This window comes from Trichosurus vulpecula, chromosome 7 (assembly GCF_011100635.1).
Source record: "Trichosurus vulpecula isolate mTriVul1 chromosome 7, mTriVul1.pri, whole genome shotgun sequence".
Lineage (NCBI taxonomy): Eukaryota > Metazoa > Chordata > Mammalia > Diprotodontia > Phalangeridae > Trichosurus > Trichosurus vulpecula.
In genome coordinates, this window is record NC_050579.1 from 72,269,577 (window position 1) to 72,284,204 (window position 14,628).

Sequence of the window (14,628 nt, forward strand, 5' to 3'; positions counted from 1 at the left end):
AGGTCCTGGCTGATCAAAAGATTCAGTCAGGTTATCGTACTAGTGGGATAATCTCATTTACATTACTTGGTGGAGTCACGGAGCTCCAGGGATATCTGCTAGAAAGGATCTGCCAGGTTATCCTTCAGTGGGATGGTCCTATCTATTGAGATTCCTTGGTGGAGTCATGGAGTCCTAGGGGGTTTGCTAAATGCCAAAGATATCTGAGTCCATTCTTTCTGGGGGTGCTTGTCAGTAGCTAGGGGTTTCTCAGGGGTTCCTAATTTTCCTTGTATTACATCATAAGCCCCCAACCCAATCTTTCCAGTCTTCTTACACCCTTCTCTCTCTCCTCTCCCTGTACTCTTTATTCAGTGCCATTGGCCTGGCTGTTTCACTCCATCCCTCGCTGGGCTCCTGGCATTTTCTCTGTTCCCCGTGCCTGAAACGCGCTCTCTCCTCTGCTTTGACTACTGACCTCCCTGGCTTCCTTTAAGTCTCACCTAAGATCCCATCTTTTGCTGGAAGTCTTCCCCAGCTCCTCTTAATTCTAGTGCCTTCCCTCTGCTAATTATTAACTATTTATTCTGCAATACAGTTGTTTGCACGCCGTCCCCCATAAGGTGGTAAACCCCTTGGGGGCAGGGTGTACCTTTTGCCTCTTTTTGGATCCCCAGCGCATAGCACAGTGCCCGGCACATAAAAGGCACTTAAATGCTTATTGAAGAACTGACTTCCTTGGCACACATACACAAATAACTGACTGCCTTCACACACACACAGCCCTAGAGATGGGGATGAGGAATGCGGCCGGAGTCCTACCTGTACTTGCTGTTCCTCACCTAGACAGCCCCGTACTCAGTCTCTCCCTCATCCCCCACTAACCCCCGCCTCGTGTTTACCCCAGGCCCCACCCCGACCCTCCTATTGGTCGTTTCAGGGGAGGCTTGCGCTCACTGTCCTGATTGGATGTCCAGGGGGAGGCTCGCTTCCTCGCCCCCTCCTAAGGTGCCACTCGGAGGCGGCTCCCGACGTGGAGAAGCTGTGGCTGTTTCCGGACTAAGATGGCGGCAGCGAGGGTCTTGAGGGGCTGGAGCAGGAGCACCCGGCACCTGGTAAGGTAGGAGGGACCGACGGACGCGCGCGGATCCAGCCGCCGGGTGTGCCGGGCCCAGAGCGTGGATTTAGCCTTTCGCGAGTTGGTTGAGGGTCATGGGGAGGGGATGACCTAGGAGAGGGAGAAACCCCCACTGGGGACTGGGGACCGGGAGCCCCGGGGAGGGGGCGAGCGGAGCTCTCGGCCTAGACCGCGGCGCCCTCCGGCCACGAACCGCCGGTCAGCGCGCCCTCGTACTCCTTTTCGTGATGCCGTCACTCCCTCCTCGGCGTCGGCGCCCTGCATCCTCCAGCCCTGGCATCCCCTGCCTGTCACTCGGTCTCCCTGGCCCACCAGCGGGGCAGCGCTGGCTCTTCCCTTTGCCCCAGCCTCCGCTACCTCCCCGACCCCTTCTCCCAGCCGCTCGGCTCCAGGCGGACCTGCCTGTGTCATTTTCCTCTTCAGTCCGGTCCCCGGGTGCGTTGTCTCCCATCCCGCATTCCAGAAGCGGGAGGGTGGATGGCGAGACCCGGGAAGCCGAGGCTTCATCGCCTTTGCTCCGCGGCGAGGAGAGATGTGCAGAACTGAGTACGAAAGGTGCCCGGGAGAACCGCCACCGCACTCTGGGATCTCTGTTATTTATCTAGTGTTGTAACATTTCATATATATGTGTGTGTGTATACATATGTATATATGGGGACACACACACACACACACACACACACACACACACACACACAATGTGTCCCAAAAGTCTTAGTGCGGTTTTAAGCTTTGGGGACGTCCTGTACTTGTGTGTGTTCTTGGAATAAATCGTTTTAGTTCGGGACCTCTCTGTATTCTAGGCAACGCTTCAAAACAGGAGTTTGGTATTTTGTTTTGTTTTTTTTAAGAACTTTAAAAAACGAAACAAAACTTATAAGCGAAAAAAATCGATAATATAACTAGTTTCTATTGTATTCCTATGTCTTTTATGCATCTAAAAACATTTCCCTGAGGAGTCGATAAGGCTTCTCTAGACTAACAAAGGTGTTAAATCTCAGGGCTGGTAAATTGTAGAGGTTTCTAACTGAATTGGTGGAGGGAGATTCCTCATCAGCTAATTCCTTATATCAGTTAAATCACAGTTCCCGTCCCTGTTCCTATTCCTTATGCCGTGTGTACATGTTATTTCTCCTTATAAAACTGTGAGGGCAGCTGTCTAGACCTTGGTTTCTACCTCCATAAAATGATAAGAGTTTTATCTAGATAAAGGGCCCTTGCCATTTTTTTTGTGTCATGGAACTTTTGACAGTATGATGAAACTTTTCAGAATGTGTGTAAATGCATAAAGTAATTTAGAAAGAGTGACAAAGGAAACCTATTATATGCAAATTCAGTTATAAAATATATGTATTTTACAAACAAGTTTTCATATCTCAGGTTAAAAATCTTTAGGCCTTAATATCTAAGATATTCTAGATCTAAACTTTATGAAATGATGTATTCCACATGTAAGCCAGATAATAAGGCATAATAAAATAATAACAATGATGGCTAATCTTTATATAGTATTTACTATGTGCCAGACACTGTGCTGAAAACTTTACAATTCTACCTTATGATAATATGATTTTAAAATTAGCATATGTATTGCACCATTGTCTTTACTTTTTAAAAGTTGGTTGGGCTTCAATCTTGGCATAGATGAGAGCTGTTTAATTTATGATTTTGTATCTCCAGTGCCTGGCACATAAAGGGAGCTTAATAAATGCTTGTTGATTTATCTTCCTATACTATCTGCTTCCCCTACCTTTGTCTCTCTTGGAAGCATTACTGATGTTTTTTTAACTACTATGTCTCCATCTATAGGTCTTTAAGACTATAAATTGTAGAGAAGGTGCCTATATGGTAGAAGGTGTTTCTTCATCCTGGAATTACTTATTCTGATGAATTGACAGGTTCAGCTCCTATCCCTGTTTTTATCTCCCACTGTTGCTGAAATGAGCAAAACTAAAAGAACTCTTAAGCAAACTAGAATTTAAACTATTTTTTTCTGTTAACATGAGCATGCTCGCACAGAATTCATTTTCTGAGAATTCATATTTAGTCATACTCAGGCCATTTTGGATTGTTTATATTAACAAAACAGCAAAAATAGAATGGTCACAGGTATTGAAACCCATGAGTAATCCCCAAATCAAAATTCCATTGCTATGAATCCTGCTAAGAAAAATCATATATTTGAGCAGTGTGAGTTTGAGAATTGTAGTTTTTATGTGGAGACTATTTTATCCTGATTGCATTTTGGTGAACGGTTTGCTGAATAGGGAATCCTTACCCAAGCAGTTCAAACCTTGGGTTTGAAAGCTTACTCCCTAAATGTTTAGGATTATAGAATTTTAATTTAATCCTGAAGAGGCTTTAAAAATCACGTGGTGATTGGAGGAAGTTGAGGCCTAAATCACTGTCAGTGAATGGCAGAAGTAGAACTAGAAGAATGGAGGTCTTTTGAACCTCTGCAAGTTTCTGCCACACTAACCCACCTCTCAGGGAATTTTAGTGACTTCCTCAAATGGAAAAATGTTTTTTGCAGTAATGTGCATGTTTAGAGCTTAGTACAAATTTCACTACCTTTGATAGGCCTTTTAAATTGACACCGTTATTAGTGTCCCACATCCCACTCACTGTGTTTATTTTGTGTGTATCCACTCTCTATTTCTGAACAGGTCATAACCCCCAGTAGAATGTCAGCTCTTTGGAAGCAAAAACTCTCTCACTTGTTTGTACCGCTAGCGAGTGATGTCTGTGTATTTATGTCAGATTTACATGTGCTCTTGTTTTTCCATTTTTAGCACCTATCCTGTACCATGTTTTGTCAGGCATATTGAGAAGGCAATGATGAACTGCCATCTGCAGAGTGCTGAAAAGTTTGCAAAATGCTTTAACCTACATTCTATCATCTGAACCTTACAATAATCACATGAGAGTAGGTACTGTCATTTTAAAGATGAGAAAACAGAGGCTAACAAAGGTTAAGGGATCTTTCCAACTACATAGACCTCAGAGGAGTGATTCGAATTCAGCCTTCCTGACAGCACTATGGTACGTTGCTTGTCACAAGTTTAATATATGAATGTTGAACGGGGCTCTGTTCTGGGCCCTTTTCTTTGTACAATTTCACTTGACGATTTCATCACTTCTCATGGATTTAATTACCATTTTTATGCTGCTGATTTTCAAATCTACTCATCTAGCCCTAACTTGTCTGCTGACCATCAGACTAATATCTCCAACTGCCTTTTGGACATGTCCCAAGGATAAAGAGACAAATTATAGCATTTAAGAATTTCTTAATTCATGTTTTCTTATATTTAGACTCATTTTGTCTACCCTTCAAAAAGAAAGGAATTTTTCAGGCCAACAAGCATTTATTAAGTGCCTACTATTGACCTGTTTAATTCTGCTATGAGGTAGTTAATAATGATGAGGAGGAAAAAGTATGAGAGACAAAAGAGGCTTGTGAGTATTTGTGAAAGTTATGTCTTTATTATTTCAAAATTTTATCTTTAGCCCTTTCCAACACTAGATTTTTACGTATTGTGACAGTTAAAATTTATACAATAGGATTTCTTATTCCAGATTTGAAATTTTAAAAAATTATTTTTTATGTTTTAGGGTAGAGACTTGCCCAATGAGAAATTCTTTATTAACACTTTAGTAATTAGTAGGCACTTGGTCACTATTAGGAACTTTAAGAGGAAACCACAACATTGTTTTTTCATTTGTTGATCAAGTATTTGATGTCATGCCTGAAAAGGACCAAGTCTTTCTTCTTGCTTGGAAATAGTTTGGATTAGAATATAGTCAGTCAGTCACTAGGAACTTAAGTGCTTCCTATGTGTCAGGACTTTTGCTAAGTTCTGGGGATACAGGGAAAGGCAAAAACAGTCCTTGACCTCAAGGAGCTCACATTCCAGTGGGGGAAAACAGTATGCAAACAGCTGTTTTTCCAAGAAATGCACAGGTTAAATGGAAAGTAATCTCAGAGGGAAAGTACTAACATTAAGGTGACCAGGGAAAGGCCTTGTAGAAGATGGGATTTTAAATAAGACTTGAAAGATCCTAGAGAACCCATGAGACTGAGGTGAGGAGGGAGAGCATTCTAGGCATGGCAGACAGCCAGTGCAAATGCCCACAGTTGGAGGTAGAGTATCATGTGGAAAGAAGAGCAAGGACAGTGTTACTAGCTTGTATAGTATATGGAAGAGAGAGTAAATTATGAGAAAGCTAGAGAGATCGGAAGGGCTTAGGTCATGAAGGGCTTTAAAAGCCAAACAGGGTTTTATATTTGATCCTCCAGGTAATGGGGAGCCACTAGACTTTAATAGAGTCCTAGGACCTAAGATAACCCGAAATAATTTTAATGAAAGATTAGGAAACACTTTACAAAATTATAAAATTAATAATACCTTGAAATAACCTTTAAAAAAACTTTGTGCTCTATTAATTAAAATCAATTAAACCATAACCTTTTTTTCTCCTTAAAACTAACAATTACTTTACCTATTATAAAACCATCTGTTTAAACTCTTATAAATTATGGAACAAGACATTCTCAGGCATGTGACTGAGCTCATGAAGTTTCTGAGCCTTTTAAAAATATCTCACGTTGGTCATGTTTAAGACCGCATAGTATGGTAGAGCTCTAGATTTGGTGTTCATATAGAACGGAAACTCTTTGAAGGCAGGGGCTGGGTTTTTTTGGTCCTTGTTTGACACATAGCACTTAAAAAATGCTTCTCAGGTGATTAGATTCAAAAGATTCAAATCTTGGTCTTACCATTTCCTACCTTTTGGAAGTTGGACAAGTCACTTAAGGAGATTTACTTTCTTCCTCTAGGAAATGAGGGAGTTGGGACTAAATGATTTCAAAAGTTCCTCCAGGCGCAAAAGTTTAATAGCTAACTGTAGCCCATGTTTAAAAAAAAAAACAGGAGAAATAAGAATTTCATAAGTGAAATTTTTTGTTTTCAGAATTTCAGCTTTTGATTCAAGTAGTTGCATGCATTTAGTTGGGGTAGCTCTGTGTCAAGGACTTGGAATCATGAGTTCAAATCCTACCTCAGTCACTTCTTAGCTGTGTGACTTTGGACAAGTCACTTAACTTCTCTCAGTCAGTTTCCTCATCTGTAAAATTAAGATAACATTTTTTGTACAGGTGGGTCCTTTTCCCATTTGTATGATCTCTTTGGGATGTAGACCTAGAAGTGGTATTGCTGAGTCAAAGGGTATGGACATTTGTATAGCCCCTTGGGCGTATTTCCAAATTGTTTTCTAGAATGGTTGAATCAGTTCACAACTCCACCAACCATGCATTAGAGTTCCAATTTTCCCACATCTTCTCCAGCATTTATCATTTTCCTGTTTTGTCATGTTAGCCAATCTAATAGATGTGATGTGGTACCTCAGGGTTGTTTAGATATGCATTTCTCTAATCAATAGTGATTTAGAGCATTTTTTCATATGACTATAGGTAGCTTTAATTTCTTCATCTGAAAATTGCCTATTCATATCTTTTGACCATTTTTCAATTGGGGAATGACTTGCATTCTTGTAAATTTGACTCAGTTCTCTATATACTTTAGAGATGAGGCCTTTATCAGAGGCACTGATTGTAAAAATTCTTTCCTAGTTTTCTGTTTCCCTCCTAATCTCGGTTGCATTGGGTTTGTGCAAAAACTTTGCAATTTAATGTAATCAAAATTATCCATTTTGCATTTTATAATGTTCTCTATCTCTTGTTTGGTCATTAACTCTTCCCTTCTCCATAAATCTGACAGGTAAACTATTCATTGCTCTCCCAGTCTGCTTATTAGTGTCAGCCTTTATGTCTAAATCATGTACCCATTTTGACTTTATTTTGGTATATAGCATATGTTGTTGGTCTATGCCTGGTTTCTGCCATACTATTTTCCAGTTTTCCCAGCAGTTTTTGTCAAATAGTGAGCTCTTATCCCAGAAGCTGGAGTCTTTGGGTTTATCAAACAGTAGATTACTATAGTCATTGACTACTGTGTCTCATGTACTTAACCTATTCTACTGATCCATCACTCTGTTTCTTAGCCAGTACCAAGTGCTTTTGATGATTGCTGCTTTATGATACAATTTAAGAACAGGTATGGCTAGGCTACCTTATTTCTTTTCATTAATTCCCTTGATATTCTGGACCTTTTGTTCTTCCATATGAATTTTATTGTTATTTTTTGGAGCCCTATAAAATAATTTTTTGGTGATTTGGTTGGTATGGCACGATTTTAGTAGGTTTTTTTATGTTAAGTTTTCCAGCCAGCTTTTACACTTTCTACTTTCACCCTAATCAAGAGGCTTCTCAATTTTTCCTCACTTTCTGCCATCAGCATATTGTCTGCATATCTGAGATTGTTGATCTTTCTCCCAGCAATTTTAATTCTGGCTTTTGATTTGTTTAACTGGGCATTTCACATGCACATGGCATTTCACTCTGCATATAAGTTAAATAAAAAAGGTGACACTATACAGCCTTAATGTACTCTTTTTTCAATCTTAAACCAATCAGTTGTTTCATGTTCAGTTCTAACTGTCGCTTCTTGGCTTACATATATAGGTTCCTTAAAAGACAAATAAGATGATCTGGTACTCCTGTCTCTTTGAGGACTTGCCATATTTTGTTGTGATCCACACAGTCAAAGGCTTTAGTGTACATTGTCAATGAAACAGAAATAGATGTTTTTCTGGAACTCTCTTGTTTTGCCCATAATCCAGTGAAAGTTGGCAGTTTGGTCTCTAGTTCCTTTGCCTCTTTGAAAACCAGCTTGCTCTTTTGTTCTCAGTTTACATATTGAAGAGTCTTAAGCATAACCTTTCTTGCATGTGAAATGAGTGTAATTGTTCTGTAATTTGAACATTTCCTTGTCATTGCCCTTCTTCAGGATTGGGACATAAACTGATCTTTTCCAACCCAGCGGCCACTGTTGAGTTTTCCAAATTTGCCGACATATTGAGTGCAACATTTTAATAGCATAATCTTTTAGGATTTTAAGTAGCTCAGCTGGAATTCCATCACTTCCACTAGCCTTATTGTTAGCAGTGCTTCCTAAGGTCCACTTGAGTTCATTCTCCAGGATTTCTGGCTCTAGATCAGTAGCCACACCATTGTGATTAGTAGTTATTGATAATGTTAAGATCTTTTTTGTATAGTTCTTTTGTGTAGTCTTGCCACTTCTTCTTAATCTCTTCTGCTTCTGTTAAGTCCCTACCATTTTTGTCTTTTATCATGCCCATTTCTGCATGAACAATTCCCTTGTGTTGGAACAATTCGGCTAGCAGGTGCTGTAGGGGTGTAAGACTCACCAACGATCAGCACACAGAAAGCTGCCAACATAGGTTCTTTTGATCTGCTTTACTAAGGAAAACAGTGTTAAGGGGGTTAACAATCTTATTTTAATCCAGCATACAAATATTCACTTAGTTCAGGGGAAAAAGCCAGCACCCTGAACTTCAGAGCAAATACAAACAAATTACAAACATCAACAGACAGACCTTGTCTGATTCAAATCGCAATGCATAGTTACCAGGGTTTAACAAAGTCTGAACATCCGGGTTTACAAGCTGGGGGGCTCTTAACTACAGCTGCCCAGAGTCTCCACATCAGCACTCCACCAACAGTGAGAGCCCCAAAACAAAACATCTGGGTTTCTTCAAGACTGGGGGGCTCTTAACAATGGCTGCCCAGAGTCTCTACACCAACACTTTCAGCGAGAGCCCCAAACAAAACATCTGGGTTTCTTCAAAGCTGGGGGACTCTTAACAACGGCTACCCAGAGTCTCCACATCAACACTCTTCCAGTGAGTGAGAGCCCCAAATAAATAGCTCTGTTCTCTCTTTTTATACACTCTTTAGCCATCGTTAAACGTCATCTGAGCGACCAGAACTCAGGCTCCTACTATTGGCTCTGGTCTTAGCAACTCCCCTTAGGACCTAGAGGGCTTCACACCCACATAGGCTTAGCACCTAGTAGATAGAGGTTTGGGTCTGGGGCTTTGCACCTAGTAAGGCTCAAAGATGCTTAATTAATCCATATTACACCTTGATATCTCTGATTTTCTTGAAGAGATCTCACCTTTCCCGTTCTGTTGTTTTCTTCTATTTCTTTGCATTGCTTATTTAAGAAAACCTTATCTTTCCTTGCTATTCCCTAGAATTCTGCATTCAATTGGGTATATCTTTCCTTTTCTCCTTTACTTTTCCCTTTCCTTCTTTCCTCAGCTATTTGTAAAGCCTGATCAGACATCCATTTTGCTGTCTTGCTCTTTTTCTTTGGAATGTTTTTTGTTACTACCTCCTGTACAATATTGCAAACCTCTGTCCATAGTTCTGCAGGCACTCTGTCTACCAGATATAATCCCTTAAATCTGTTTATCACCTCTACTTCATGTTCATAAGTGATATTATTTAGGTCATACATATATGATCCAATGGTTTCCCCTACTTTCTTCACTTTATTCTGAATTTTGCAGTAAGACATTCATGCTTTGAGTCACAAAGTCTAGGTCTTGTTTTAATTGACTATATACAGCTTCTCTATCTTTGGCTGCAGAGTATATGATCATTCTTATTTCTATATTGACCATCTGGTGATGTGTGTGTGTAGTCGCCTTTTGGGTTGTTGAAAAAGGGTGTCATCGGCCAGTGGGTTATCTGGACAAAACTCTGTTAGTCTTTGCCTTGCTACATTTTGTACTCCAAGACCAAACTTCCCTGTTATTCCAGTTATCTTTTGATTTCCTACATTAGCATTCCAATCCCCTGTGATGAATGTGACCTCTTTTTTTGGTGTTTTTTCTAGAAGATGCTGCAGGTCTTCATAGAACTGATCACCTCTGGCCTCTTCAGCATCAGTGGTTGGAGCACAAACTTCTTTACTGAGATATTGAACAGTTTGCCTTAGATTCAAACAGATATCATTCTGTCCTATTTGAGATTTTGATATTTTACCCCCATTCTGCTTTTCTCACCCTTTTATTGACTATGAGGGATACTCTATTTCTTCTAAGGAATCCTTGCCCACAGTAGCCTATGCAGTGATCATCTGAATTAAATTTACCCGTTTCCATCCATTTAAGTTCACTGACACCCAAGATGTTGATGTTTAATCTTTCCATCTCCTGTTTGACCACATCCAGTTTATCTTGGTTCATAGAGCTTACATTCCAGGTTCCTATGCAATATTGATTTTTACAGCCTTAAACTTTCCTTTGGTCACCAGATGTATTTGCAGCTAAGCTTCCTTTTCACTTATTCCCAGCCACTTCTTTAGTACTGGAGCTACTTGTAGATGTTCTCTGCTATCCCCTAGTAGTGCATTGGGCAGTTTATGACCTGAGGGGCCCATCTTGCAGTGTCATCTCTTTTATCATTTTAATGCTGGCCGTGGGGTTTCTTGGTAAAGATACTGGAGTGGTTTGCCATTTCCTTCCCCAATGGATCACCTTTTGTCAGAACTCACCCCTCTAACTTGTCTGTCTTGGATAATTCTGCATGGCATAGCTCATAGTTTCATTGAGCTACACAAGCCCCTCTGCCACAAAAAGGCAGTGATTCAGGGGGTGTTGCAAACTTTAAGGGGCTATATAAATGCTAGTGGCAATTAAGTGGCACAATAGATAGAGTGCTAGCCTTGGGGTCAAGAAGATTCATCTTCTTGAGTTCAAATCTAGCCTTAGATGCTTACTACTTACTGGCTATGTAACCCTGGGTAAGTCACTGTTTGCCTCAGTTTCGTTGTTTGTAAAATGAGCTGGAGAAAGAAATGACAAACCACTCCATTATCTTTGCCAAGAAAACCACAAAGGAAGTCACTTATGATTGAACAACAAAAAATGCTAGCTTTTGTTATATAGGCTTACTTATTTCTTTAAAGTTTACATATTGTTATTTCTTCTGGTATCCAGAATCCTTCCAAATCCGTGAGAGAAACTAATCCAGCTTTATTGGGGATGGGGACAGTACAGAAGAGTGAGGAAAATGAGTGTTGGAGTGGAGAGAGAACCCTGTGAACCATGAAAAGAGAAATCAAGAGGAAAGATTAATAGACAAATTACAGCACTTAGGAATTTATAATTCTTGCTTTCTTATATTTAGCCTCATTTTGTCCACCTTACAAAAAATAGGAATTTTTCATGCCAACAAACATTTATTATAAGTGCCTACTAGGTGCCCGGCACTGTGGTTTCTCTTTTCTGAAGAAGACAGAATAGCCATCATAAAATAGCTCTCTTCCTAGTCCTACAGGTGATATGAGAGAGCCAAGAGTTTTGACCATATTTTTGTCTATGTATCTTCCATTGTTGTTTTAATTAGTATATATCTACCATTGTTGTTTTAATTTATACTTTTGTGTTTACAGACATCCTAGTGTCTCAATAATGAAACATAAGTATTTGTAATTTTATAAATATTATGGTGAATTTTGCATTCTGTGATATAATGAAAAAACCTTCAGGATTATTCATAAAGAAAAATTGCTTCTAAAAAATGGCACCCTCTCTGGGTTCACTCTTCCAACTTCCACAACATTGGCAGACTGGGTCCCCCAGAGGGTGGCAGACTAATCTTTCCCTCAGGGAGTTAGGGATCATGTTTTGTTGGGTACAAGCCCCCAGCAGTGTGGCACTTCCCCCAATTGATCGTTCGGTTGATGTCAGTTAACCAGCCAAAATTACTTAGCTTTTTTAGTTAAGGGTGACAAATTCTTTGTCACATTCTCCCACTAGGTCTGGAGCCCTGAGGTTGCCTTCACTAAGTGTGTCTAATTTGTCCTAGGCTCCCCGTGCAAATGCTTGCTGTTAGCCACTGCTGTTCCAGGGCAATACTAAGAATGCCTGCCAATGGGAAGTTCAAATCTTCTGACCTTTTGAACTTCACAAGGTCATCCTCTGGTAAAGGAGGGAAGGGAAGGGAAGGAGACAGAGACTCCCTGTCCACCCTCCTCAACAGTTCTCTTTCAAGGGCTTGGCAGAAATTGCTCTATCCTATGCTGGCCTGCTTTTGGAATACTGGGCTGTGAAACTGGCTTACTGTTTTATCCAAGCCCCTCACGGGGTGTGACTGATTTTCTTCATCCAGCCCCAATATAATTCCATGTACCATTATCTCCTTTGATGTAATGACTTGAGGTATTTCATTCCTTCCAAACTGACTAAGGGCTTTTTTGCATCTATTTTATCACTTTGATTTGATTTGAGGGTATCTGAATTATTAACACCAATTTTACGTATATTGATTTTGTAACTCTAAATTTTGCATATATTGATTTTGTAATGCCAAAGAGGCATTCTCACCTGATAATTGTATGAAATGTGTTGGTGGGGTGGGGGAAGGGTGTAAGGACACATCCCTCTTAAATTAAAAACAGGCTAGCAAGGTGTAATAGAAAGAACACTGTCCTGGAAATCAAGAGTCTGGGTTTTAGTCCTGGCTCTGCTATTAATCAGTTGTCATAACCTGGGTAAATTATTTAACCTTTCTTGGTTGTTGGCATCTCCTATTCTCTCCTCCCTCCCTCATTACCTCTCCTTGTCTTTGTATATATTTTTGCATTTACTCACATGTGTACATGTTACTTCCCAAAGTGGAATATAAATAAATACCTTGTGAAGGGGACTGTTCCAGTTTTTGTCTTTATATCCTGAGTGTCTAGAATAATGACTGGAATAGTAGGTGCTTAATAAATACTTGTTCATTAATTTTATTATCCACAGTAAAAGTCTCCATTAGACTAGATAACCTCTAAGGTCCCTTCCACTCAGTGATTCTACTCAAATGTCATGATTAAGTAATTGTTATAACTTTAAATTACAGCAAGAAAATCTATCAGGATAACAATAAAACATTTTAACCAAGTCATAGGCACCATGATGTAATCATCTGCTTGGACCCAGGCAGGCAAGTCAACCTTTTTAAGGCTCAGCTTCCTCTTTGAGGCTCAGCTTCTTTTTTGTAAATGAGATAACAATGTCTGTAGTACTGGTGTTACAGAGTTCTAATGATCAAATAAGATAATGTAAATAAAGTGGTTTGCAAATTTGAAAGCATTGTACCAATGTAAGCTACTATAATTACTGTTTTTGGAACTGAAAGAGACCTTAGAGATTATCTAGTCCAACTTCACAGATAGTTCTTTAAGTTCTGATAATTCATTTTTCGTTCTTTACGTTGAATCTTAACATTTCATACTAATTTTTATCATATAGGACATATTATAAAAATATACTTTAAAAATATTCTACATATGCTATATATGTACACATATATAAATATACTATAAAAATATACCTAAGAAATTGTGATTAAGTAAGGGAATAAATCTAATCGTAAGGAGGAAAATACTGAATAGGCCACCTAAATCTCTTCATTAGACTAGGTTTAAAAACATGTTATAGTAAATATTTCTACTTTTATTGATTTCATATAAAGGTCTTAAAAATCCAGCATAGGTGAAATGATAGTATGAGGAGGGAGGAATTAGGAGCACCATTTTAAATGGGTAGTTCACCAAATGATCTTTTGTAGTGTTGTTTGGTTATGTTGTAGTAATAATAATTACAAAATAATGTTGGTTGGGGCAGTCTTACATGCTTATATAGAAATCCTTATGAAAATATACTAGCATGAATAAAATAGCTATTGCTCAGTGTCTGATTAAAAAAAACTTATAGCATAGGTTGGGTGCTTTCTATTGCTATATTGTTGCAATTCTAATTCTTTATGTAACTAACTAGTTTTTAACATCTATTTAATTTAAAATAAACTTAATTCTAAAGTATGTATTTGATAAGAACCTATCAGTATGATTTTTACAAAAATCTAACTTTTTCTTTTTATTCTTCTAGAGTTGTGTTCATCATATTCAAATGTGCAGTCGTGGTCATGTTGTGAAGCCCAAATATACATGTCTCTTTGGTTATTCTTCTTTCAAGTTTAGTCATCCACATCGGTTATTGAGAACATCTAGTAGTAAGTATGGACTTTAGCAGGAAACATATAATATATATGAGTGTTTTGTATGACATGCGATGATTTTCCCCCAAGCACTTCAGAGTACTTTAAAGAACCTGGAAAGTAATTGCATAGAATTTATAAGAGTAAATAAGATAATTGTTCCACTTTCCCTTTCTTTTGTTTCACTTGTTCTAATATTGGGGGTTGGTTGCCTTTACATGAACCCTCCATACGCTGACCTTCTTTCACTCTGAGGATCAAACAGAATTGTGAGATGGCTCTCTAATATTTACTGTGTAGTCTGCAGCAAAGGGAGAATCTGCATCCAAGGGAAGGCACCAGCAGTGGAAAGAATGCAAAATGCCTCTGTAGTTATTGCTCTTTTGGTGTGGCCATTTAGCTAGTTCCAAATTCATGTAATTACTATCATTTATAAAATACTTTTCCATCTTTTCTATGAGAATGCCATGAGAGACTTCATCAAGTACTTTGCTAAAATCTATATAAATTATTATATAGTATTCTCTGTGCC

At 39.1% G+C, this 14,628-nt stretch overlaps 1 protein-coding gene across 2 annotated transcripts in view; it reads left to right on the top strand.

The window, feature by feature from the left end:
- The first annotated feature begins 934 nt into the window (after positions 1-934).
- Positions 935-14,628, top strand: part of DBT (dihydrolipoamide branched chain transacylase E2) — a 61,415-nt gene continuing 47,721 nt past the window's right edge. Inside the window, exons 1-2 of one of the 2 annotated variants that reach the window (XM_036767418.1) lie at positions 935-1,094; positions 13,988-14,111. In XM_036767418.1, the coding sequence (XP_036623313.1) occupies positions 1,044-1,094; positions 13,988-14,111 (175 nt within the window). In that variant the 5' untranslated portion in view covers positions 935-1,043. The remainder of the gene's footprint in view (positions 1,095-13,987; positions 14,112-14,628) is intronic. The other variant, XM_036767419.1, reaches the window with a different exon arrangement.